General features: G+C 39.6%; 1 protein-coding gene across 5 annotated transcripts in view; it reads right to left on the bottom strand.

Annotated features, from left to right (window-relative positions):
- sult4a1 (sulfotransferase family 4A, member 1) overlaps positions 1-21,608 on the bottom strand; it is an 80,638-nt gene extending 59,030 nt beyond the window's left edge. The window contains exon 1 of one of the 5 annotated variants that reach the window (XR_014086043.1): positions 21,103-21,608. Coding sequence is in view for 3 of the 5 variants with exons in the window: in XM_017302928.2 (XP_017158417.2) it covers positions 21,103-21,271 (169 nt within the window). In the remaining 2 variants the exon portion in view is untranslated. The remainder of the gene's footprint in view (positions 1-21,102) is intronic. The other 4 variants (XR_001776228.2, XM_017302928.2, XM_017302927.2 and 1 more) reach the window with 4 other exon arrangements.
- Between the last annotated feature and the right edge of the window lie 2,007 nt (positions 21,609-23,615).

A 23,615-nucleotide genomic window follows, 5' to 3' on the forward strand; every position in this document is an offset into this window, starting at 1 on the left:
ACAGGCGGCGTTTTCATGATATCTGTCAGACATTTATTGAGGCCAGGTGTGTGACAGAAGGAAACACCTGAAACATGCAGGGCAGACGACCTGAGGACTGACTGGTTAAAGTATTTCACTGACACTTCAGATTGCAGATTTCCAATTAAAGGCGTCCGTAAGTGAACACAATCATTATTCAATAAACCAAGCTGTGTAAAATAACTGTTAGGGTTACTATCAAGAAGCCAATATGTCATGTTTGTTCATTTCTACATTGTAATACATACAAGGCACTCCACTCACCGTTTAGCTTCATGTTGAAGAATCTTCAGTGTAATGAAACCAAAAAATAAAACGGGTCCAAAACTTTCAATGTGTTCTATTTTTGTAGCTTTGTTCTATTAAGATTGTTTCGTTTATTTTAAGCCACACACGAACCATTTTATTGTCTCTGGGATGTGAAAACGTGAGATTTGATTAAATTAGAACTACACATATGAGAAGGAACACAGCTTTCATAATAATCAAACATATTTTGTTTATTCAAAAGAGTAAAATATAGACGGTTCTTGTATATCAATGCTATAAGAGCAGCCACATTTTTTTAAATGAATGTGTCACTAGTGCATTTGGCCAGGTGTTCCTGCTCCAGAAAGGTAAAGGTCTCTGATCATCCTGAAGCTGTGAGCCCTCTGGGAGTCTGAAGGGAAACACTGAGATAAGAGGCCTAGAGGATGGTCTGCTGTGACAGCTTAACATCTGAAACATTAATGAATGTACTGAGCCAAAAAGCTGTACCTTTGACCTGGTGTCAGTCAGTTATGGTAGATCTGAATTTTGGTTTGATGACCTCAATATAAGAAACTTAAGACTGACAGGAGTTAGGTTAAAGCCACATCTTGCGAAGTTGGGATATTTTTCCTCCAACAGGATTCAGAGGAATCGCCACAAACCAGAAGTTGGACTAGAATTTATTTCAATGTCATTTGTCAGCTTCTCATTTTCAACAGCGGAGGTTTAAAGGTTTAAAAAGGTTATTATTTTGGAGAGAGTTTCATTGCATCAATATTTCCACTAAATAAATAGCATGTTTCTTACAGGAAAAGCCTGTCAGACTCAAAGCAAGATGCCAGAGCACACAAAACTTTAAAAAAAAAGACAATTTAATTTCACATAATTATCGTGGTAGAAGCCATTTGTTTCTTACTTAATGAAATATACTCGCAGACGAACGAGGTAGTTAGTCCAAGTTTGTCGTTTATTGAACGTTCAGAAACTACAGTGGCTGTGATGTGTCACAGCGAAGGTAAACAAAGGTAAAATAACGGCGATCGACTCTAAACCTCTCCTACCTTTTTACTCTCCGTCTCTTTGTCGTTAAAGCAAGCTGTTGCCGTGGCAACCACCTGCGCCCCACAAACCCAGCAGAGATTAGTTAAAAACACAAAACGGATTCAGTCCATTAAGATATTAGGTTTTTAGGCTTCATATTTATTTCTCGGTTAACAAGCCTCTCCTCTCATGAACACAGCGGTGGCTGATTAGCCAATTTAAACTTCTGCTCTGCTCATCAGTCGGTCTTTGAGTCCCTTTTTTATTTCTGTAATGGAACCGAAATGCACAGAAAGGCGTAACACCTTGTTGAAACAATAATTACTGGGATTATTAATTTGTTGGGCCATTAATTTGAACACGTTTTGTTGATTTTTTTTCCTTAATAAGATGTATTGGTCAGAGAAGGAGTTTGCATGTTCTCCCTATGCATGCGTGGGTTTTCTCCGGGTATTCCGGTTTCCTCCCACAATCCAAAAACATGACTGTCAGGTTAATTGGCCTCTCCAAATTGCCCCCAGTGAGTGTGTGTGTGCATGGTTGTTTGTCCTGCGTGTCTCTGTGTTGCCCTGCGACAGACTGATGACCAGTCCAGGGTGTACCCACCCTCTGGCCCGGGACGTTAGATAGGCACCGGCACCTCTCAAAACCCCACTAAGGAACAAGGGTGTAAAGAAAATGGATGGATGGATGGATCAGAGAACGTGCTGGTCTCAACATCTTGGCAGCGTTAGGTTTTGGCACCTACAGTCAAGATCAACTCAAAACCTTCTGCGATCGTAATTGAGCACCCCTATTGATTAAATATGACTGTAGTTGGAAAACAAATATCAGCATTAGCTTACCGTGCAACATGTGGGCTACTGGAGGACTCCTGGACGGACAGCAGCGCTGCATGAATGAAAGATGGCCTCTGATGCAGATCTTCAAGGCTTGCCACTCTCATCCTCTCAGCTCAACAAAAACAACTCTTTCTTCGATGCTCCATAGAGCTGCCTCTGAATATTGCAGTTCATTTACGATGTACAGAAAAGTATGCTCCTTATAGGTTGGATCACAGCTGATAGCAACGAAGGTGTCCCGAACCTTCAATCGTAAGCCAACTTCAGCGGCTGCTTCGTCCAAACTATCTAAACCCCCGACAGTGAAGCTCCTAGTCCATGAGAGCCGCCAGTTGAAACACGTTCTGTCTGAGCGGCCACATGAAAAATAGTCAAGAGTAATAACACTATTTTCTAATTAAGTTAATGAGCTTTAGCTTATTGATAACCCATTAGTTTCTTGAAGCAAAGTACAGTGAGACGCTAACCAACCAATTGGGGAAGTTGTAGCCTGATGACGTGCCTCTCCTCATTTGCATTTATGGGGAAAATAGAATGTGATAAATAAGAAAATAAGAAAATACTAAATGAATAAGGGAAATTGGAAAATGGGAAAATGAAAATTTTTTCAAACTAATGTTAAATGAAAAATGAAAGAAAAATGGGTAAATAAAAAAAGGATATATGAGAAATTGATTAATGGAACTGGGAAATAGAAAATTTAGTTAATGGAAAAAGGAAATTGAAAAATGGGTAAATAGATAAAGGGATAAATGAAAAAGGGAAATAGAGAAATTGATAATCAAAAATAAATAAATGAAAAATTGGGTTAATGAAAAAGGGGAATTGAAAATTGGTTAAATGAAAAATAGATTAATGAAAAAGGGAAATTGAAAAATTGATCATATAAAAAATAAAATGAAAAATTGCGTTAATGAAAAATAATTAATGAAAAATGGGTAAATAGATAAAGGGATAAATGAACAATTGGTAAACATAAAAGGGAAAAATTAAAATTGGACAAATGAAAATGGGAACTTTTTGGGAAGATTGTCTGAGCAACAGACAATGTTAATTTCCCTATGGGATTAATAAAGTTTTACCTTACCTTTGTCATGAAACCTGGTATAAGCATGTGAGATCTGTCCAGGTACACGCAGAAAACGGAATAAAAGCCTGAGAAATAACAGTAAGCCTTGTATAATGATTTAATGATGATTATGGTTTGTAACAGGTTTAAAATAATAATGCACATGCCAATGAAGGAATGCCTGTAATGTATATTCAAGTATATGTTCTGTACTTTTAATCAACTGCCTGTTATAATGCATTATGGGAATTGAAGTTTGAACAACTTGATTGTTGTATAATAATCATCGATTATTAAAGCTTAAGGATGATGAGTGAGGAAGAAACATACGGAAGTAAAATGTCGACAAAGTACAACATTCCTGAGCGGGGGCGATGGGTGCAGCATAATCAGAAGCAGATGGTCACTGGTGAACAAGGGAAGTACTGACGATGGGTGCAGCATAATCAGAAACGGATGGTCACCGATAACCAAGGAATGTGTCACGAGGGAGTTGGGGCAGTTGGGGAAGGTAGGGACTTTCCACAAACAGTGAGACGTGGTGGGCAGGTTCTAAAGTGACGCAGCCCTGCCCCGAAGACTGGCCTACGTTGAGAGGGTTTAAAATGTGGAGCTCAGGAGAGAAACGGGGTTCTTCGTCCGCGGCGCAGAAGAGGAGCCACCAGAGGAAGAAGGCTAAAGACCAGCAGAGGACCACACCCCGGGACCGGGGGAAGCTCCAGGACTTCACGCCGCCTAGAAGGGACGAGTTCCACCCGCCACCGACCCTGGTTCCAGATCCGACCAACTCCTCTGCCTCTACCCAACGCTCTCAACCCAGTTGCAGCCGACTTGGAAAAGAGACAGAGGTCATCTGAAGACAAAGATTCTGCACGTTATAAGGACAACGCACGGTTTTGCTCTGCTTCTCTTCAAGAAAGAGGACTTTGCTCCGGCTGGACAAGGACTCTGACCAAGGATATCTAAAGATTACGGCTGCCGAGACCAAGAACCATCGGGTATGAGTTGACCAGCTTCCCCCAAAGCCTCGCTCAGAGAACTTAGTGATACAGGTTAGGGATAAGAACAAGAATAGGATGTGATTGATCCTAGTGATTTTATTATATTTTTGCCTCTTTTATAACTTTTGGGAATTTAACCTGTTGTCATATGCCCCTACTAAAGCTTGCTTAATAAAATTGTATTCTAAAATTCTAATGAGAATTGTGAACAGTGAGTTTAATTGTGTCAGTCTTAATTACTGTTGGTTCTCCTAAATATGGTAAAGTTAATATACATGATTCTAGAGACAGGGTGGCTTTGTGTTTTCCTCTGGTGAGTGTTAAAATAATGACCCTGGGACTTAAATCTAAGTCACTAAACTTAATCTAACCGTTAACAAGTGCCGTTATTTTAGGAGAGGAGCTACCGTTAACAGGAGTGGTTGTAGGGGTTATGCAGCTGTGAGGGCTACTCAGCTGATTGTTCCTCAACTGTAAAGGGTCATAACTTCTGGATCGAAGGTAGTCAGAGCTAGACGAGTCCTTTCCGACCCCAGTTTAAACAGATAATTCTCCACAAACTATCTCTAGGGTAAGACCCGAGTTCTGGGTATTTTCCGGACCTGTTGGACAGAGAACTGGGCAGTAGTGAGTCCAAAGACTTGTGAGAAGTAGGCGGGACTTACTATTGGGTAGTAACAGACACCTTACATAAAATGGTTAATCTGGGAATAAATAAATGTATAAATGAACAAATACAAATGGGACTAAAAATGATAATTGCTTATTTAACTTTTTTTTATTTATTTTACTATTTTTTTTATTTATTTCACCCATTTATTTATTTATTTAATTTTGGCTGAAATCCATATATTTATGGAGTCATACATATTCAAACAAATATCAGCATTAGCTGATATACATATTCATTCATATTTTGTTCACTTAAAGTATACTTTTATTTAACATATTAAAAGTGTATTTTGGTACAGTTATGTTTAAGTGTGTTTAAAGTACTAATTTCGAAATTGGTACAAGTGTATTTTTAGTATACTTCAGATATACTTATAGGTAGCACACTTAATAATTAGTATACTTAAAGTGTACTTTCACAAATTTAAGTATGTTTGAAGTATACTTTAGTATACTTTTTTTTCACCTGGGTAGATTTAAATAGAGAAGATAGGTATATCCGACTACCTAATGCAATAGTTCACACTACACGGTTTTTTGCTCTTGTTTTCCCCTTATGACAATCTTAGAACGTTGGCTGTTCTAAGAACGTTGGCCGTTCTAAGATTGTCGCTGGTGATTTCGTAACCGATCATCCTGTAGTGTGATTTAGATCGTCGTGGCCGCTCCGATCTAAATCAGGGGTTTTCCCCGACCAGGAGCGTTAACGCTGATTGTGACAAGTACACTTTAAGAAATAATCCCGTAAATTTACAGTAACATACTGGCAGCTATAGACGTCAGAAGTTTACTGTAAATGCACAGTAGCTGTACCGTAATTAATCCTGACAGCAGATTACCGTCAATGCAAGTACAGTATGGATACTGTGAAAGAACGGTAAACTTCTGGCGTCTATAGCTGCCAGTAGTTTACCGTTCTTTCGAAAGAACGGTAAAATACTGGCGTCTGTAGCTGCCAGTAGTTTACCGTTCTTTTGAACCATTTTTCTGAAAGAACGATAAAAAAATACTGGTACCTACAGACGCCAGGATTTATTTTATTTTATTTTTTTTTTTTACCGTTCTTTCATAAAAACGGTAAAAAAAAAAAAAAAAATTTAAAAGCTGGCGTCTGTAGATACCAGTATTTTACTGGACATTTACCTTTTCAATTCTGTAATTACCTTTTAAAGTGGTGTACTGTAAGTAAATACTGTAATGATGACAACACACCGCAGATGTAGTACCGCCAACAGGGTTTATTAGAAATAAGAGCGAGCTGCTATTCCTTAGGCTGCAGCTCGCGCCTCTAACAAACCGTTACACTCAACTGAATAGCTTCACTGCTAACACACACTGAACTCTCCGTTCTTCCGGTGTTCTGTCAGATCCCGCTCTCCGGATCCCTCGCCCACATGTAGTCAATCAGAAAGCGCGGATTCTCCTACGTGCTTTCTGAGGGGAAATTACGGAGGGGAATCCCAACCAGCGGACATCGGAGATGATATGTGGAAACAACACTAACATTTATTCAACATTTCGTGCAAAGAATATAGAAATGACAAGGGGAGGAGTTGGAGCCAAATTGCTACCGCAGTTGATAAACCGGGTTAGTTTTCAGCTGTACTTCATTAACGTGACATAAATAGGTTATAATGATTTTGATTCAGTCAGGACCTTACGCTGACTCTAGCCACCTGCATTGCTGGTAGATTGCATATTGATTAATGCCTGACTTTAAAATTAGTTAACTGGACTTGTAGCCATTATTTTGTGCCCATGTGGCTGGACACCACACGGCATGACTGAACCTGATCGAACTGTTATACCTAGGATTTCTGTCGGCTAATGTGTGGTCTCTCAGGTTTTGAAAATGGGCCGACAATCGATCGACAACTCCTGTAGTGTGCGCTGGACATTACACTAAGGAAATAGAAAGGGAGGGTCAGTGGAGAGCACCGGAGTTGAGCTTTTTTCATTCAGTGTCATCAACAGAAAGGAAAAAAGGCAGAAAGAGACGATAAAGCCGATAATTAAAATGAGGTCGATAGGTTTAATTGACTCATTCAGGGGCGGACCTACTGGGGTGGCGTTGGGTAGCAGTTGCCACCCCAAACGAGAGCCTTGCCACCCTAGCTAGCGACAATTAATTCAATAAATAGGTATGGCAAATCGGACATTAAGCGCATAAAACTATTTTTTCTGCCAATATTGAATGCAACACAATGTAACCTTACACCCACTGCTAAGTAGCGGGAAGTGCGGGAGAAGGACGGCATGCCAGCAGCATTGATGGATATATATATATTACTGGACTGGACATTACGTGATTTATCGTAAGTCACACATGTGCCATTGCTGTCCATTGAGTCAGGAATATCGGTGGTCAGGAAACTACTACAATCACGCAAAGAATCAGAACAACGGACGCAATGTTTCGCAGTTAATTCAACCATAGATAATGGTAGTAATAAGGGCTTCAAATTTCACAGGTGAGGCAAACGTGGTGCGGGTTGGGCCGCGTTTCTCGTTTCATTTTTACCCAGGAAGCACATTGGCTCAACCGAGAGTGAAACAGTTACTGGCAGTGGCGGAGCTAGACTTTTAAAGTTGGGGGGGCCAAGGGGGGGCCAGGACTACCTCTAGGGGGGCAAAATTTAAAATCTGTGTGTACATCTATCTATCTATCTATCTATCTATCTATCTATCTATCTATCTATCTATCTATCTCTCTCTCTCTCTCTCTCTCTCTCTCTCTCTCTCTATCTAATTTTAAAAAATAACCAAACTGAATATTTGGTTAGTTTTTAAGCCCTTCTGTCATTTGACATGTTATAATTAACACCTTTGACTGGAGCACATGGAGACATGATAGACTTTACGCAAAGAGTTAATCGCAGAGGAAACTAAAATCAATCAAATAAAAGATCCTTTCTGAATATCATCTCATGGACTCTGAACTAAATGCATCTTTCTGACCGGAGCTGACAGCGTGTTGAAGAGTTATGGACACCTTGGTTAGGAAGCTCTGTTTGGACAGGTAATTTGGCAGGTAACAATATTTCGGGTCGGACCAGAATTATTTGCCTGATGGTGCTCGGGCTTCTAATGAGTTTACATTTAATGAGTTTGCAGCACACAGAGAAAAGCTAAAGAGAATGTTATGATCTACTTATTGTAGTTTAAGTAGAGGAATAGCAGCTGACTGTTGAGAGAGGAAAGAAATTAAAGTGCAGATCCGTTAGGCAGAGGGAAGTGATGCGGGATCAGGAAACGATCAGAGTTCTGCCGTCTGCTAATCACGTCATTTCGTGAAATGTTACCTGATTTCAAAAACGTTCTAGCAGAGAAATAATAAATGTTTCGTTTGATGACTACAAATTGGAAATAAAATGATTTTTTTCTTTGACGGACAACGAAAAAAACTGTAGCGTCACCTCTGCTCCAAACTACGAATATTGTCGGCCCCTCTTCGGTTTTTTCTCTTTTTTGCGGAGGATCAATAAATAACTTATTGGTGTTTTACCATCACCACCAGGTATGAAGGGCTTTAGCCTTTGAGTTGCACCACAGCAGCAACTGAAACATCCAGGAGAATAATTTCAGCTTGTTTTTATGAGTATAAAGGAGGCTGGTATCGCGCCTGATCTAAATCTATTTATTTATGTCATCACATGGACTTATATAAAGTTTTATACATTTTCTTTTCATATATTTATTATTGTTTTTCTTTAGATATTAGGTTGACTTAGAATGATTCCAAATAATGTACAGGAATAACCTGGTGCTGTTACATGTCAATCATCTGGGGGGGCCACTAGGGGGGCCAATCAGATGACAGGGGGGGCACTGGCCCCCCCGGCCCCCCCTCTGGCTCCGCCACTGGTTACTGGGACTGTCTACTATATTTTCCAATTAAAGACAGTAACTTTAACATTACATATACCTTTCTGAACAGGCGAGGGCGCACTTTCTCCGTCTATAATCAGACATTAAAGCAACTTGAAACCGTTCCTCCCTGGCACCTCCAGACCCGGGCCCCATCCGGCCCAGGCCGGGGGGTGGGGGGGGGCAACTCACCATCCCCACTATAGCTCCGCGCCTGAGCCTGCTACTGACTTTGATAACCTTAGCATGTGCTGCGCAGTTCGGTGTGTTTTGGTTCTGTTAGCATTAAACAACCCGCCCACCAAGTCATCAGTAGAGCAGCTGTTTAAATCAGCTAATCAACCGTCGCGGTGGTCAGGCGAAAACTTATTAATAATCACAATATAGACATCACCTGTTTATCAGCTTTATTGTCCTTTATTGTGGCGCACTGCAGCCGCTGCAATTCCTACAAACAAGTGACAAAAACTGAGCTAATCCCGTGTTCGCAAAACGTGGTGATATTTATAACAGTCGTCAAACTACGGCTCCTTCAGCATATTTCAAATAAAACGATTGACCAACAAGTAGAAATTTGCCCCTTCTTGCATCTTGACAGTACTAACAGAAACTAAACTGTTCATAGATTTGTATCATGGAGAATTTATCAAACATCAGTTTTCTAATATTTATTTTAAATTGTAATAGATATATATATCTAATAACAAATGATGGATGGCGCTACTAATATTTTTGTGACAGATTTCTCCTTGTACTGTATTGGGATAAAATGGTTTTCTGGACACAATGAATCACATAGCGACCAATAGGCGCTGTCCAGTCCAGTAATACATATCAATTAGCAGGAGTATGAAAGACGTAAAAATAATTAACTATACTACATTAAGAAACAATGCAAGTTAAAAACAATATGTCGTATATATCATATATATTTATATATATATGCCACCTAAAAAAATCCCAGCACTGCCCCCCTCTTTCCACCACATAAATATTTTTCTAGATCCGCCCCTGTGTGGAAACAACATTAATATTTATTCAACATTTTGTGCAATGGATATAGAAATGACAAGAGGAGGAATTGGAGCCAAATTGCTAGCACAGTTGATAAACCCAGTAACTTTTCACCTGTTCTTCGTTAACGTGATAAAAATAGGTTACAATGATTTTCATTCAGTCAGGACTTTACGCTGACTCTAGCCACATGCATCACAGGTAGATTCTAGTAAAGCATTGATTAATGCCTGATTTTAAAATTAGTTAACTGGACTTGTAGCCATTATTTTGTGTCCATGTGGCTGGACACCACCTGCCACGATCGAATCCGATCGAACCGTGATACCTAGGATTTCTGTCTGCTAATGTGTGGTCTGTCAGGTTTTGAAAATGGGCCGACAACTCGTGCAGTGTGTGCTGGGCATTACACTAAGGAAATGAGGAATGGAGGGTCAGTGCAGAGCACTGGAGTTGAGCCTTTTTTCATTCAGTGTCATCAACAGAAAGGAAAAAAAGACAGGAAGAGAGATGAAGCCGATACTTAAAATGAGGTCGATAGGTTTAATTTATCGTGCGATTAATTGATTTATTGTTTATCGCGACAGATCTACTTACAGTATTCAATTATGCCGCACGAACGGATCAGTACAGTGTTGTGAGGGAACGCAAAACCTTTTGCGAGGTTAACCAAAAGTTTTGCGAGGGAACGCAAAAGAAAAAAAATTCCCCATGTCACCTCGAGGGCTCTTCTTAAGGAAAAATTATTTGTGTGATTAAATTCAGGAAAAATCTGGCTCTGCTTCTTCCTGTTGATCCCGGGTCCTCTCATGTGGCCACGTGTGGGCACAGAAACAAAACAATGCGTGTTGACATCACAGAATTACAGAATTTTAATCCAATCAGAAGAAAGTATAAGACAGAACAGGAAACTGGAGAAACACAGAGACATACATTTGTTACCTGAGACAAGAAGACAGACAAATATCAAGGACGTCCTCGGAGAAAGAGCTGGTGCAGAAGTAAACTAAAATCAGCTTTTTTTAAATTATTTCCCTTGAGCACAAACTTTTATACCTGTAGGTGTGTTTTCCTCTTTAATGTATTCAAATAAGGCGTATCTCTGCTTATCCAACCAGGACCCGTCTCTGACCCTTTTTAAAATTAGAAACTCCCTGCAATTTGTTCACAAGATCAAACACCAGTTTCTCCTTTGTCTAAATGAGGTGGAAGCAGACTCTCCAAATTCCTGCTGGTTTATGGCTTTCACAGATCAGTGTGAAAAGCTGGAACTTCCTACTGATTGTTTCCCAGACAGACAAAGGGCAGATCAGAGATTTTGACAAACAATCTGCTATAACTACAGGTAAAATACAGGTCAATAAGCCAGAATAAGTTATAAATTTTAAAACTATAATTAGGCTATTTCAATCGAGTCATGTTAAATTTTAAAACGAACTTATTTTTAATTTATTTTCTTAACACTATCCGACCTCCTGCGGCTCTACAGCCATCTGGGCAAAGAGAAACAGATGAAGGAACCTCACAGGTAGCTGTGAAATTCTGGTTTCTCCCCCGCTCTGCCAGGAACAAATCTTTAATTCTGTATCTTAATTCAATGAAAAGTTATCTCCAGAAACCCAATTTGCTCTTCTGCACTCAGCACCTCCAAGGTTTAGTCCTGATATAAAACCAAAGAGCAATACATAACATCAACAGAAAATAATGGAGTACAATTCCTGTTATATATAATATAATATTCAAATAAAAATTAAGACAATCATTCACGATAAACCTAAGCAATTTCCTAATACTAAACAAAACATTTTCATTTGATTCTAATATAGTCAGAAATAATACAATTTCAAATACATTCACTAAATTAATTCTAAAACAAGATAGCACAATTTTCAGTCAGAGCATACCATCAATAACTAAGAGAAATCTTACAAATTAGATTTCAGTGGTTTAAAACATTTTACACCATCCCAGATGTCCATGGAAGGCTTCTGATCTCTTGTGAACTGGCTAGGTTCCTGTTTCCCAAGGTAATTTAAATGATACTGTCTCTGGCTCCCTGCATATGTTAATTTATGGCCTCCTGTAAGATCACAGGGGTCCGGGCAGAAGCTCTACTACAGATTTCTCTGTTTCAATACTTACCCAGCAATAGTTTTTCAGGTTTTAAATCACTAACACAAACCTGTTCAAAATTAAGAAATTTTTTCAAAAAAGATTAAACTGAATTAAACGCTAAAAATAGTCATTTTTCCTCAACACTCCTTAAGTTTAGCCCCTCATGGTCCTTTTGATATTATTTGAGGTAATGTATTTGGAATTATCTTATTGCTTTCCTTATTTTCAGTCCTATATAGTGTTTCTAGTTAGGTTGATTCTTTAGTTACTTTAGGTTCTGTCCTTGTTTTTCTGAGTCCATGACCAGCCTTCTTTAATGACTTTCAGTCACAACTCGCCAGTCCGTCTTGTTATTTTGCTCACCACTTTGCCAGTCGTTACCTTTGTTATCCCTGTGTCTCCTGTTTCATGGTGTTTTGGATTTCCTTGTTTTCCCTGGATTTTGTATTTAGTTAGTTTATTTTGTTCATTAAAATAACATCCACATAAAGTACGTCTACTGCCTGCTGTGTTTGGGTACACTGCCACACCACATCATGACACAAACCAGATGAAAGAGCCCATCTTTAAACAATTAATGTGTAATTAAACAATAAAGGTGACAAGTAAATTTTATGAAATAGATCACACTAAATATTTGTTGTATTTAACATATTTCAGGTAAGTGAACATGTAATGAAATGGATCCTCTCCTAGAAGTTTATGTAATTGAACATTACAGGTAGCAAATGTCATGCTCATCTGAGGTAGTTTATGAACATGTTTTAAAAATATTTTTTAAATATAATTTTGGTTAAAAAGGAAAAGAAAAGGGTTCAAAGTGGAATAAAAATATGCCTCATCTATGGAGTTTAGTAGAATAATTTCACACAGATTTTGAGTTAATGGGGCACACGATTTGGAAGCTAAGTAAACATTGAATATTAAAATTATTTAAAATATTGAATATATGACTTAAAATTTTAATAGAATATAGTGTGCCTCGTGTAATAGCATGAATTAACACTTTTTTGTATCAGTTGGTCACAAGACAAGGCATTTATTTACAGGAGTGTTTGGTTCAGAAATTGACGGTCCCTATGTGAACCACTGTGAACCTAGCGCTTGAGGAGGAATCAGTAGAGAACAGCTGGCCGAAATTAGCATTCATAAATCGGATCAACCTTGAGCAAAAATGCCCCTTACTTCACAGAGCGCGAATATCCAGTATCCAACTTGAAAATAACTTTGCTGCAGTCGGTAACACAATGAAAACACCGGAAAAAGTTTGTTTTGGTCTGTGGGCTGCAAAGATGGTGCCGAGCGGCCGCGTGAGACGTAAACGTCATACGCTGTGACCAGTGGCGGAGCCAGAGGGTGGGCCAGGGGGCCCAGTGCCCCTCCTGTCATCTGATTGGCCCCCCCAGTAGCCCCCCCTGATGATTGACATGTAACAGCACCAGGTTATTCCTGTACATTATTTGGAATCATTGTAAGTCAACCTAATATCTAAAGAAGAAAAACAATAATAAATATATGAAAAGAAAATGTATAAAAGTTTATATAAGTCCCTGTGATGACATAAATAAATAGATTTTTATCAGGCGCGATACCAGCCTCCTTTATACTCATAAAAACAAGCTGATATTCTTCTCCTGGATGTTTCAGTTGTGCTGCGCTTTGGTGCAACTCAAAGGCTAAAGCACTTGGTGGTGATGGTAAAACACCAATAAGTTATTTATTGATCCTCTGCAAAAAAGAGAGAAAACCGAAGAGGGGCCGACTATGTTCGTAGTTTGGAGCAGAGGTTGTGCTAGAGTTTTTTCGTTGTCCGTCAAAGAAAACAATCATTTTATTTCCAATTTGTAGTCATCCAACGAAACATTTAGTACTTCTCTGTGAGAACGTTTTTGAAATCAGGTAACAATTCACGAAATGACGTGATTAGAAGACAGCAGAACTCTGATCGTTTCCTGATCCCGCACTGACTTCCCTCAGCGGGAGAAAAACCCTGCAGAAGCGGATCAGCTGCGCTAGTCGCTCCAAAGCCTATGGTCCGTTAAAGCGTCCAGATCAGAGATGATTCTCTGACAGATATTGTTCTTAGTATCATTAATAATGAGCTCCACGATGTTCTCTGTGCGTAAAGTTGAAACTGTCTGCGCACCAAGTGGTCAGCTGTGCGCTTGATCACATTCTGGACAGAAACCAGCGGACTGCTCTCTGTTCTTATCAAGACAAGGCTGAGGAGGGAATCTGACATATTAACTCAGTTAAGTTTTTACTGGTTTTGTTTTTAAAACACCATTTACGTAAGCAGTGTAACTATATATTGTATATTTGGCGTTTGTCATCTCATATGTGATTAATTGGAGCGTAACGGTGGAGCATTTATGCACATTTATTGCCCAGCGCTCTGCGCTTGTTTCTGTCTAACGAATCTGCACTTTAATTTCTTTCCTCTCTCAACAGTCAGCTGTTATTCCTCAACTTAAACTACAATAAGTAGATCACATTCTCTTTAGGTTTTCTCTGTGTGCTCCAAACTCATTAAATGTAAACTCATTAGAAGCCTGAGCCACCATCAGGCAAATAATTCTGGTCCGACCCGAACTATTTTTACCTGTCAAATTACCTGTCCAAACAGAGCTTCCTAGCAAGGTGTCCATAACTCTTCAACACGCTGTCAGCTCCCGGTCAGAAAGACGCATTTAGTTCAGTGTCCATGAGATGATATTCAGAAAGGATCTTTTATTTGATAGATTTTAGTTGCCTCTGTGATGAACTCTTTGCGTAAAGTCTATCATGTCTCCATGTGCACCAGTCAAAGGTGTTAATGTCAAATGACAGAGGGGCATAAAAAATAACCAAATATTCAGTTTGGTTATTTTTTAAAATTATATATATATATATATATATGCACATATTAAATTTTGCCCCCCCAGAGGTAGTCCTGGCCCCCCCAACTTTAAAAGTCTAGCTCCGCCACTGGCTGTGATGTGACGTCAGTTCCAAAGCTTGTCGAAAAGTTTTGAGTCGATCTCGGCAGGTGACAAACTGAATGCCGCCAGGACGCTGAGACCAGCACTTCCTCTTCTGACAGGCTTATCAAAAATATTCACTAAGAACCTAAACGTTTGTAGCTTCGTTAAAAAAGAATAACTATTAAAAAAATCAACAAAACGTGTTAAAATTAATAATCTCAGTAATTATTGTTTCAACAAGGTGTTGCGCAATTTATTGCTTTTCGGTTCCATTAACAACAACAAAAATAAAAAATAAGCCGACTCACAGACAGACTGATGAGCTGAACAGGAGTTTAAATTAGCTACTCAACCACCGTTGTGATCATGAGAGGCTTATTAATAATTGAGAAATAAATATCAAGCCTGGAAACCTGGTATCTTAACGGACTGAATGTTGTGTTTTTAAAGTAATCTCTGCTCGGTTTGCGGGACGCAGGCAGCTGCCACGGGTGTGCTTAAACAACAAAGAGACAGAGTAAAAAGGTAGGGGTGGTTTTGAGTTGATCGTCTTTTCGGATTGTTTTACCTTTGTTTACCTTTGCTGTGGCTCATTACACCTGCTGTAGTTTCTGAACATTCAATAAATGACAAACTTGGACTAATTACCTCATTTGTGAGCATACGTCACAACAAACATCAAATAGGACAAATTAAGTTTTAACTAATTCTACCGTGATAATTATGTAAAATTAAATTAATTATATCCCAACTTCAGAAGATTTGACTTTACCTTTACTGGGCTCTTCGGTTCCTCCTATCAGTCTGTAGTTTCTCATATTGAGGTCATCAAACAAAATTTCAGATCTACCATGACTGACTGACACCTGCTGGCGTCAGGTTTGCAACCTGCTTCTGACTGAGAAACCAGTAACCTCCTCCCAGTGTCTGAATCTCACTGAGGAAGAAACTGCAGTAGGTTTTCTGACACTATTATTTCTACTAAAACTGATGTATATTCGCATATAAAATAAGTCAAAAGAGTTTAATTTGCAATTTTTATGTCTTTGTGTCATGAGGTAGATCTCAGGTGGCTGGTGAGAGAAAAAGTAGATCTTGCTCTCAAAAAGTTTGGATGCTTCAAACATTCCTGTTTGAAGCATCCACGACTTCAAACATTCCTGGGGTTTTTTTTTTGCAACACAGCAAAAGAATAAATGACGAGAGATATGTACATGGAGTCGTATAGGCTGCACCTTACTCCAAAGGTTAAATGAGTCTGCTGTGACCTCATGTGCAAAGCTGATATGATAAAGAGAAATTTGATCTCAGTCAGTTTAATGTGGGAAGAACTGCTTAAGTCCAGCAGTTCATAAGATAACAGGATAAAGGCGTCTGCTATCAGCCCCTAAATAAATTCTCCCCCATTCCTACAGATACTGTTTCTGTAATTATCTATTGCTCATGACTGATACTCACAGGTTGCATTGAAAGGTCTTGTAACTACTGATGTCTGAGCTAATGAACATGAATCTCTGGTAAAAGCAGCTCTGAATATCAAGAGTTTAAAATTCCAGGGTGAATAAAATTATGGTCAAATTATGGGAACAAATCAGCTGAGCACAACAGAGAAAAAGAAGAAAAAGACATTCCTGAGAGGGTTTTTTCCACTTTTTTGCAGAATATATTAGTTGAATATATAAAGAAACCATCTCATGCTTCATGTAACAGTTTTCGAGGTATTAAAATGGTAAGCTTTGTGTAGGAATTCAGCTGGTTTCCAGAGTAATTTGAGCCGCCAGGCATTGCTGTTTTGGGCAGGGGAAATACTCAGCATATGTTCTCTGAATCGCTCTTCACACATCTATCATTGTGGATTCTACTGGCGTCCCCCGGTTGCAGAGCAAGTTTGGGGAAAACTTTGAAAGCCGTTTTCTCAAAAAGATAGATTGGATAGTGCCAATATTTAAATCACCATATCTTCTTCATTTTTTTATTTCCATTGAAAAGCTCAACACTTCTGTAAAGAATCTGTAAAGAACTCACGATGCCCTCGAGTAGACTTGTTCTGACTTTTGCTGTGGCCAGTCTGCTATCGCAAATCAATTTAAGATTCCACAGTGGAGGGAAACAAAATATAACAAGTATTTATCTTTGCTTATGTAAGGAAATGTTAATGATTTGTTTATTTTACTGTGATGATAACAGGTGGCTTAAAAATATTTTTTCTACACATGCCTGAATCTCCAGAGCTTTTAGTTAGTGACGACATAATTAGAAACGGATTTAGATTATTTCTAAATCCGTAGCTTTCTATGTTTCCCTGTATGTTCAGGATGCACTGGAAAAAATGTGTCAATGCAAATTTTCCGTGTGAGTGTGTGTGTGCATGGTTGTTTGTCCTGTGTGTCTCTGTGTTGCCCTGCGACAGACTGGCGACCTGTCCTGGGTGTACCCCGCCTCTCGCCCGGAACGTTAGCTGGGGATAGGCACCAGCAACCCTCCCGACCCCACTAAGGGGCAAGGGTGTCAAGAAAATGGATGGATGGAAGAATTTTGAGCCATGTTGCACAGAAATTCCCTGAATGGGTGAAAAGGAAGGGTCCACTGTAAACTTTGCTATGATTTAATGCATAGGCAATAAGGCCTTTTTAGTTGATTCTGTTTAAAAAGAGAGAGATTAAGAAAAAGGCTTTGGTTACCAGTAGTTCTCCCATGGAGGCTATGTGTGTCCAGCCTCTTTCTCATTGTTGAACCATAAACATCAGAAGGCCTGCAGAGTTTTAAATCTTGTTGTGCTTCTTTTGTTACCCTGTTTCTCTGGAGTCTCAAACCCTTAGCAATAACTTTGTAACCATTTTTAGACTGATACATGCCAGTTAGCTTTCATGTATCTTGAATTAGTTCAGAACAGGTGATGGTTTGATTTTTGACACAGCACACTTCAGTTATCAGAACTGTTCTATTTAAGTGATTCCTTGATTCTACAGGTCTGGATGTAAGAAGACCTGGCTGGGATGGCAAAAGTGAACTTCACTTACAAAAATCAATATTTGTCTAGTATCAAAATAGGGTTAATAATCTGAAGCCTTTGGGTGAGACAACAATGAAAACAAGAAATGGGGCAAATATTTTTTACCGCACACAGTGTCAAGCATATTGCATGTGAGTCATGTTATTCTGCTAATACACAATAAAGGCGTGTGTGTGTCTTCCTGTCTGCTCTCATAGGGTAAACCAACAGTACTCTCTCTCTTCTTCTGGTTATAAAATATTGGTATTACTAATGGCTAAGACAGTCACAAGTGAGCTGCTGGCATCAGAAAGCTATGCAGAGTCACAAACAAGGGGCTGGTCATGTGTTCATTACTTATCTCAGGTCAAGATGAGAGACAGGCTCACTCAATCTTGTACAACTCATGCACAAAGTGACACAAAACCATGAAACATGGAGCTTGGTTAATTGAACAAGGTTATCACATAACTATAACAGAATGAATAGAAAAGCTGCTGAGGTCAACAAGTTCTGTTCAAGCACACGTCTTGAACTATAACCCACACATGTCACACTTATGAAACTTGTGTTTTTGAAATCTCTTCTCAGAATAATCTGCCCTCTACTTTTGCCCTGGAGACCTAAATAAATGCCACAAAAATCTGAGACTGAGAAAAACAGCTTGGATGTTATTTCTTTGAACTCTCTTTCTCCGTTGGATTGCATAACAGAACACTGGGAATATTTCTTAATTTTTGATCCTTTATTCAGTAGACCTGGCATAAATACAGGATTAGACCAATCTAAGCATTAATTCAAAGTTTGCGTCAGAATCAATGTCAATTACCATTTTTCATGCAAAAATGGTAATTGGTAACCAAATAGCATGGCCATTGCAATCCTGTGCAACTCCGCTTGAAAACAATCTGACTTCTAACACAGTCTGGGCTTTCTCTTATTGATTCAGATTTTCTGCTCTGTTTTAGAATCATAGTCTAACTTAGCGGTTCTCAACGTGGGCGGTACCAACCCCCAGGTGGCGTTCAGAGGACAGCAGGGGGCATTGGCGGATATTTTTACAAAAGGGGGGCGCTGGGATTCCTTTGGGGGGCGTTTGGTCGAAGGTAAACTTTACACCTTAAATCCACAACAATACCAGTTTAGACTTTGAGCAACTTGGTAAAACTGTATTGTGTAACATTAAATCATGCTTGGCTGCAACTGTATTGATGGCAGCTCTTCTTCTATTCAGTGTTTGTAGCTTCATGGCGCAGCTCCGCGTCAGTTCAGCGTTACAGCGGCTGATGACGCTGCTGTGATTCACTTTGTCTGGTATTTATGTAGGCTACATATGTTTTGGCAGTTCTGTGATCATGTCAAAGCAGCAATTTATATTAAAAAGTGTTTTATTTCCGTTTGAAAGCTGCCCGCTTCCATGGAAGGACAACGGAAAATCGCTCTTATAAACATGTAATTACTAAAATCACCATACCACTTTGTATCCCTCTGAAAAATTAACCCATTTAAATAAAGAAATCTCTCCATACCACGATAGAGAGCGTTCATTTTATAGCGTTAACACCGGTGCTGCAAGTGGTCCGACATGAAACGGGTTTGATGGAACAACGGTACCACATCACTTTTAAATTTCAATAATCAGAATGCAGAAATTGTTTCCGTTGTTTTAAAAGGTTTATGTCAGTCTGCCTTTTCCCCATCGATACGCTTCCCGACCGTCCTGCACCTTAGGGAGTTAAAAAAAAAAAAAAAACCTCCGTGCACATTGCGCAAAACTCTGAAACAGGAGAAGCGGAACATAAAACGGAGCGACGAACTAGATGCGAATTATGGAATAAAAACAGAGAATCTGACGCTGAACAGTGAAAAATCATCATGACGAAACACATCATGACGATTAGGAGGCGCAGCAGGTGATGAGTGAAAATTACTGGTGGTCAATAAACGATCAAATAAATTTAGCAACAGGAAAGAAACTAAAGTGGACATAGCAATAAACCAAGAGAGGATAATATTAATCAAATGAAACTAAATGGAAATGAATGAAGAACAAAATGCAAGAATAAACTAAAGTAAATATGGAGAAATAAACTGGCAAGACCTTTCGAGCAATAATTAATACAGAGGACAGTATGGCAAGAATAAACAGACACTATTTCCACATAAAAGGTAAAATAATTTTGTTAAAGTGCCATGGGCAGGGGCGCAACTACACATTATACAGGTGGATGCAAAAACATAAATCGGTGCGCCCCCACGAGGGAGCGTAGAAACATACGCTTTTCTTGTGCAGTCCCTCCTCAGATGGCTGAGCTTTGGCCTGAGATGAAGGGTCCAACTTCTATATTAGTCAATTTGAAGAATTTGGACAGCTTTCGTTTTAGAGTGACAATTTATCACTAAACTCTTTCCAATATCACACTTTCCAATTTCTTTCCCATCGTTTTCTAAGTCTCCTTAATCTGTAAAAGGACACACCCCAAAATCATCAATGCACGCTGGTCATGCATGTCACATTTAATTTGGATCAGTCACAGTCATAAATGAAAATATAAGATGATTAAAGGTTTATAAAATGGGGTTGGGGGGCTGGCCTGTAATGAGAGGTAAGTCAATGCATAGGGCAGGCTTGGTTATGTTTTGGATCATTTTCCTACCAGAGGACCGAATTATGAAATATTTTTAGTATTTGGTGAGACTCCAACTGATTTTTCCTTAAATTTTCCCAGTGTTTGAATCTCTGACACCCTGTGCTCTAACCAGTCAGTTTATCAGAGAAATCATCCACCTCTCTTGCTCTGTTTACCACACACCGACCGTTCCTCTGTGGCTGTCTCTGCAGCCCACACCCTGCACAGCTTGACATGTAAACACCAACCAGCTCAGCTGTGTCTGAACTGGATGACACAGACCACAGGAGACGGTGTGGGCTGTAATGCATTGCAACCAGAGTTTAATCCATTTATGTGATGTGACTCACTCACTTGCTGGCAGGTGATTATGAAACAACCTGCAGACTGTAAAATGCTGTGAGAAAACTCTTAAAACCCATTTCTGCTGCACATGTGGATAAAAACAATTAAGAGCAGATTTACAACTTACATTGTAAATCATAGACTTGACAAAACGACATCACAACCATTTATGCGCACTGTTGTTTTTAAGCTTTGACAATATTACATAAATGAAGCTGCAGAGCCAGCACAACCATAAGTTAAAGCAGCAACAACCACCGTGCAGGAGGTTCGTTTACCTGATTTAGGGTAGGTGACGATCCATATGTCGCTACTTCTCAGGGAGAAGTTAGAGATGTCTTCCATCTTCCCTCTGCAGAAGGGCGGCAGCCGCACTCCGTCAAACTCGAAGTATTTACTCTCAAACTCGATCGGTGTACTCGGCGTGTCTGCCTCGCTCTCGGCCATTCTCGCAACTCTCCGCCAGCGCAAGGTGGACAACACGCGCTCGCCTACGCGAACTATTTCCGTTAGAAAAAGGGAGGATGAGCCGCTGTGGTGAAGATGAGGATGATGATGGTGGTGGCAGGACGGGCCTTTCAGGATGCAGAGCCTGACGCTGGATGCGGGCAGCGAGGTGACCTGCGCAGCGAGAGGTGACGTAATGCGCGTCCCCGAGAACCAGCATCAGGACCACTGTCGAGGAGGAGTCAGAATGTGCGCGCGCACGGCTTCTTACGAAACGGATAAGGACACAGCCAAAGTTTGATCACCTGTCAGTCTGCACATCCCTGATGAGGCCAACCTTTCTCCTCATAGATTTCAGATTGTGAAACATCCCCAAACCCACAGACCTATTCAGGAGAGCCACAACATATCTGTTAGATTTGGTTCTGGACTTTGATTAGGCCAGATATACCAAACCTTTCTCTCCGGAAGTCTTTTTATTATTATTATTATTATTATTATTATTATTATTATTATTATTATTATTATTATTATTATTTGAATGTATCCCTGAAAACTCTGCCACTAAAATATTATTTTTTTGGATTTTAACCCACTAAGGTGTGTGGTCAAAATGGAGTGGTATTTGAACCTGCTCCATTTTTCCATTGTTTTGTATCATAAGTACTGCTGAAGTATGTACTGAAACCACAAGTTTGATTCCATTAATGCAAAATATATTCTGTCTAGTTTCCTTTAGAACAACAAATTCTGTCTTCCAGTCCTACGTGTTGGTCCAGAACAGGGGTCGGCAACCCGCGGCTCTCTGGAGTTTTTTTCAAAAATGTTTGAAAATTGAAAAAGATGGGGGTGGGAAATATATTTTTTGATTTAATATAGTTTCTGTAATGCTATAAAAATGTGTAGAATAAATATTAAATTTCAACATTTCTGTCAACGAAGATTTGCATCGTAGCCTGCGACACGTTTCTTTCAGCTGGGCGGGGTGTGAAGCAGGTGGCTGTTGAAAAGAGACAAATATCCTAGGAGAGATTCTACAATTCTTGGACCGAATCATTTGCATTCATTGCCAATGCGGAAGGATTACCTGAATGTTTGCTCAGTAGCGAGAAGTTGTCAAATAACAAAAAGAGTATCGGGCTTTCCAGACTATAGAGCGCACCTTACTATAAGCCGCAAATTGAAAAAACAAAAAAAACAAAACTGGAAACATACATAGCCGCACCGGGCTATAAGCTGCATGGTTCAAAGCATGGGGAAAAAGTAGTGGCTAATAGTCCGAAAAATACCTAAAATCACAAAAAAAGATTTCTGATGTGTGCAAATAAAAGTTTATGTTTGACAAATAACTTTTTAAGTTCACGAGACAAAAATTTGTTATTTAATTTTTTTAAAAGTTTTTGTAAACAAAACTTTTTGTTTTAAAAAATAAATCCTTACAATTCCAAAAGTTTTGATTACAATTTTATTTTACTTGAGGTTTGTTTTTTTGTTTGTTTGTTTGTTTGTTTCATTGAATAATTGTGAAAAACATTTAACTTCACACTCTGCGAACCACACTCTAAGCTTACTTAAAGTCTGGATTGAGTTTTTCCCCTTTCATTAATAACACTTTTATTACATACATTATATCTATCATGGTAATTCAGGGTGAGTTATTTTTAATTCTAAATTAATATTCTTGTTTGTCTTTCATTTAAGTGCTATTCTCCTTCAAGATACATTTACCTAATGGTAGAATAAATGTGTCATGAGGCGGTGTGGTGGTAGGTGAGGAGATGACGCTTAGGCCCAGATATGGTGAAAAATGATGAATTTAATGACAATAATCCACACGAGGAACAACAGAGAGCAGCACGGGGAAACAGGCATCTACGGGAACAGACGACATAGATTGACAAGGACCCGACGAAGAACACAGACAACAGGGGAGACTAAATACACACGGGGCAATCACGGGAACGAGACAATCAACGGGGAAAGACGCAGAGACAGGACTAATAGGGAACAGGATCACACAGAAACTCGAAAATAAACACATAGAAACACGGATCATGACAGTACCCCCTCCTCAAGGGGCGACTACCAGGCGCCCAACAGAAAAAGTCCAACAACAAAAAACAACCCAACAGGGTGGCGGAGGGGCGACGGTAGGAGGGCCAGAGTCCAGAAAACAAAACCCAGGTCCAAACAGGAATCCAAACACAAAAAACCCTTCCGGGGGCCGTCCACGGCACAGGAGGTAGACCTCTCGTGGGAGGTCCGGCGGGCGGCGACGCAGGAGGCGGAGCTTGAGCCGCGGTGGGCGGCGACGCTGGAGGCGGAGCTTGAGCCGCGGTGGGCG

The sequence above is a fragment of the Poecilia reticulata genome, chromosome 23, assembly GCF_904066995.2.
Source record: "Poecilia reticulata chromosome 23, P_reticulata-male-v2, whole genome shotgun sequence".
NCBI classification, from domain to species: Eukaryota; Metazoa; Chordata; class Actinopteri; order Cyprinodontiformes; family Poeciliidae; genus Poecilia; species Poecilia reticulata.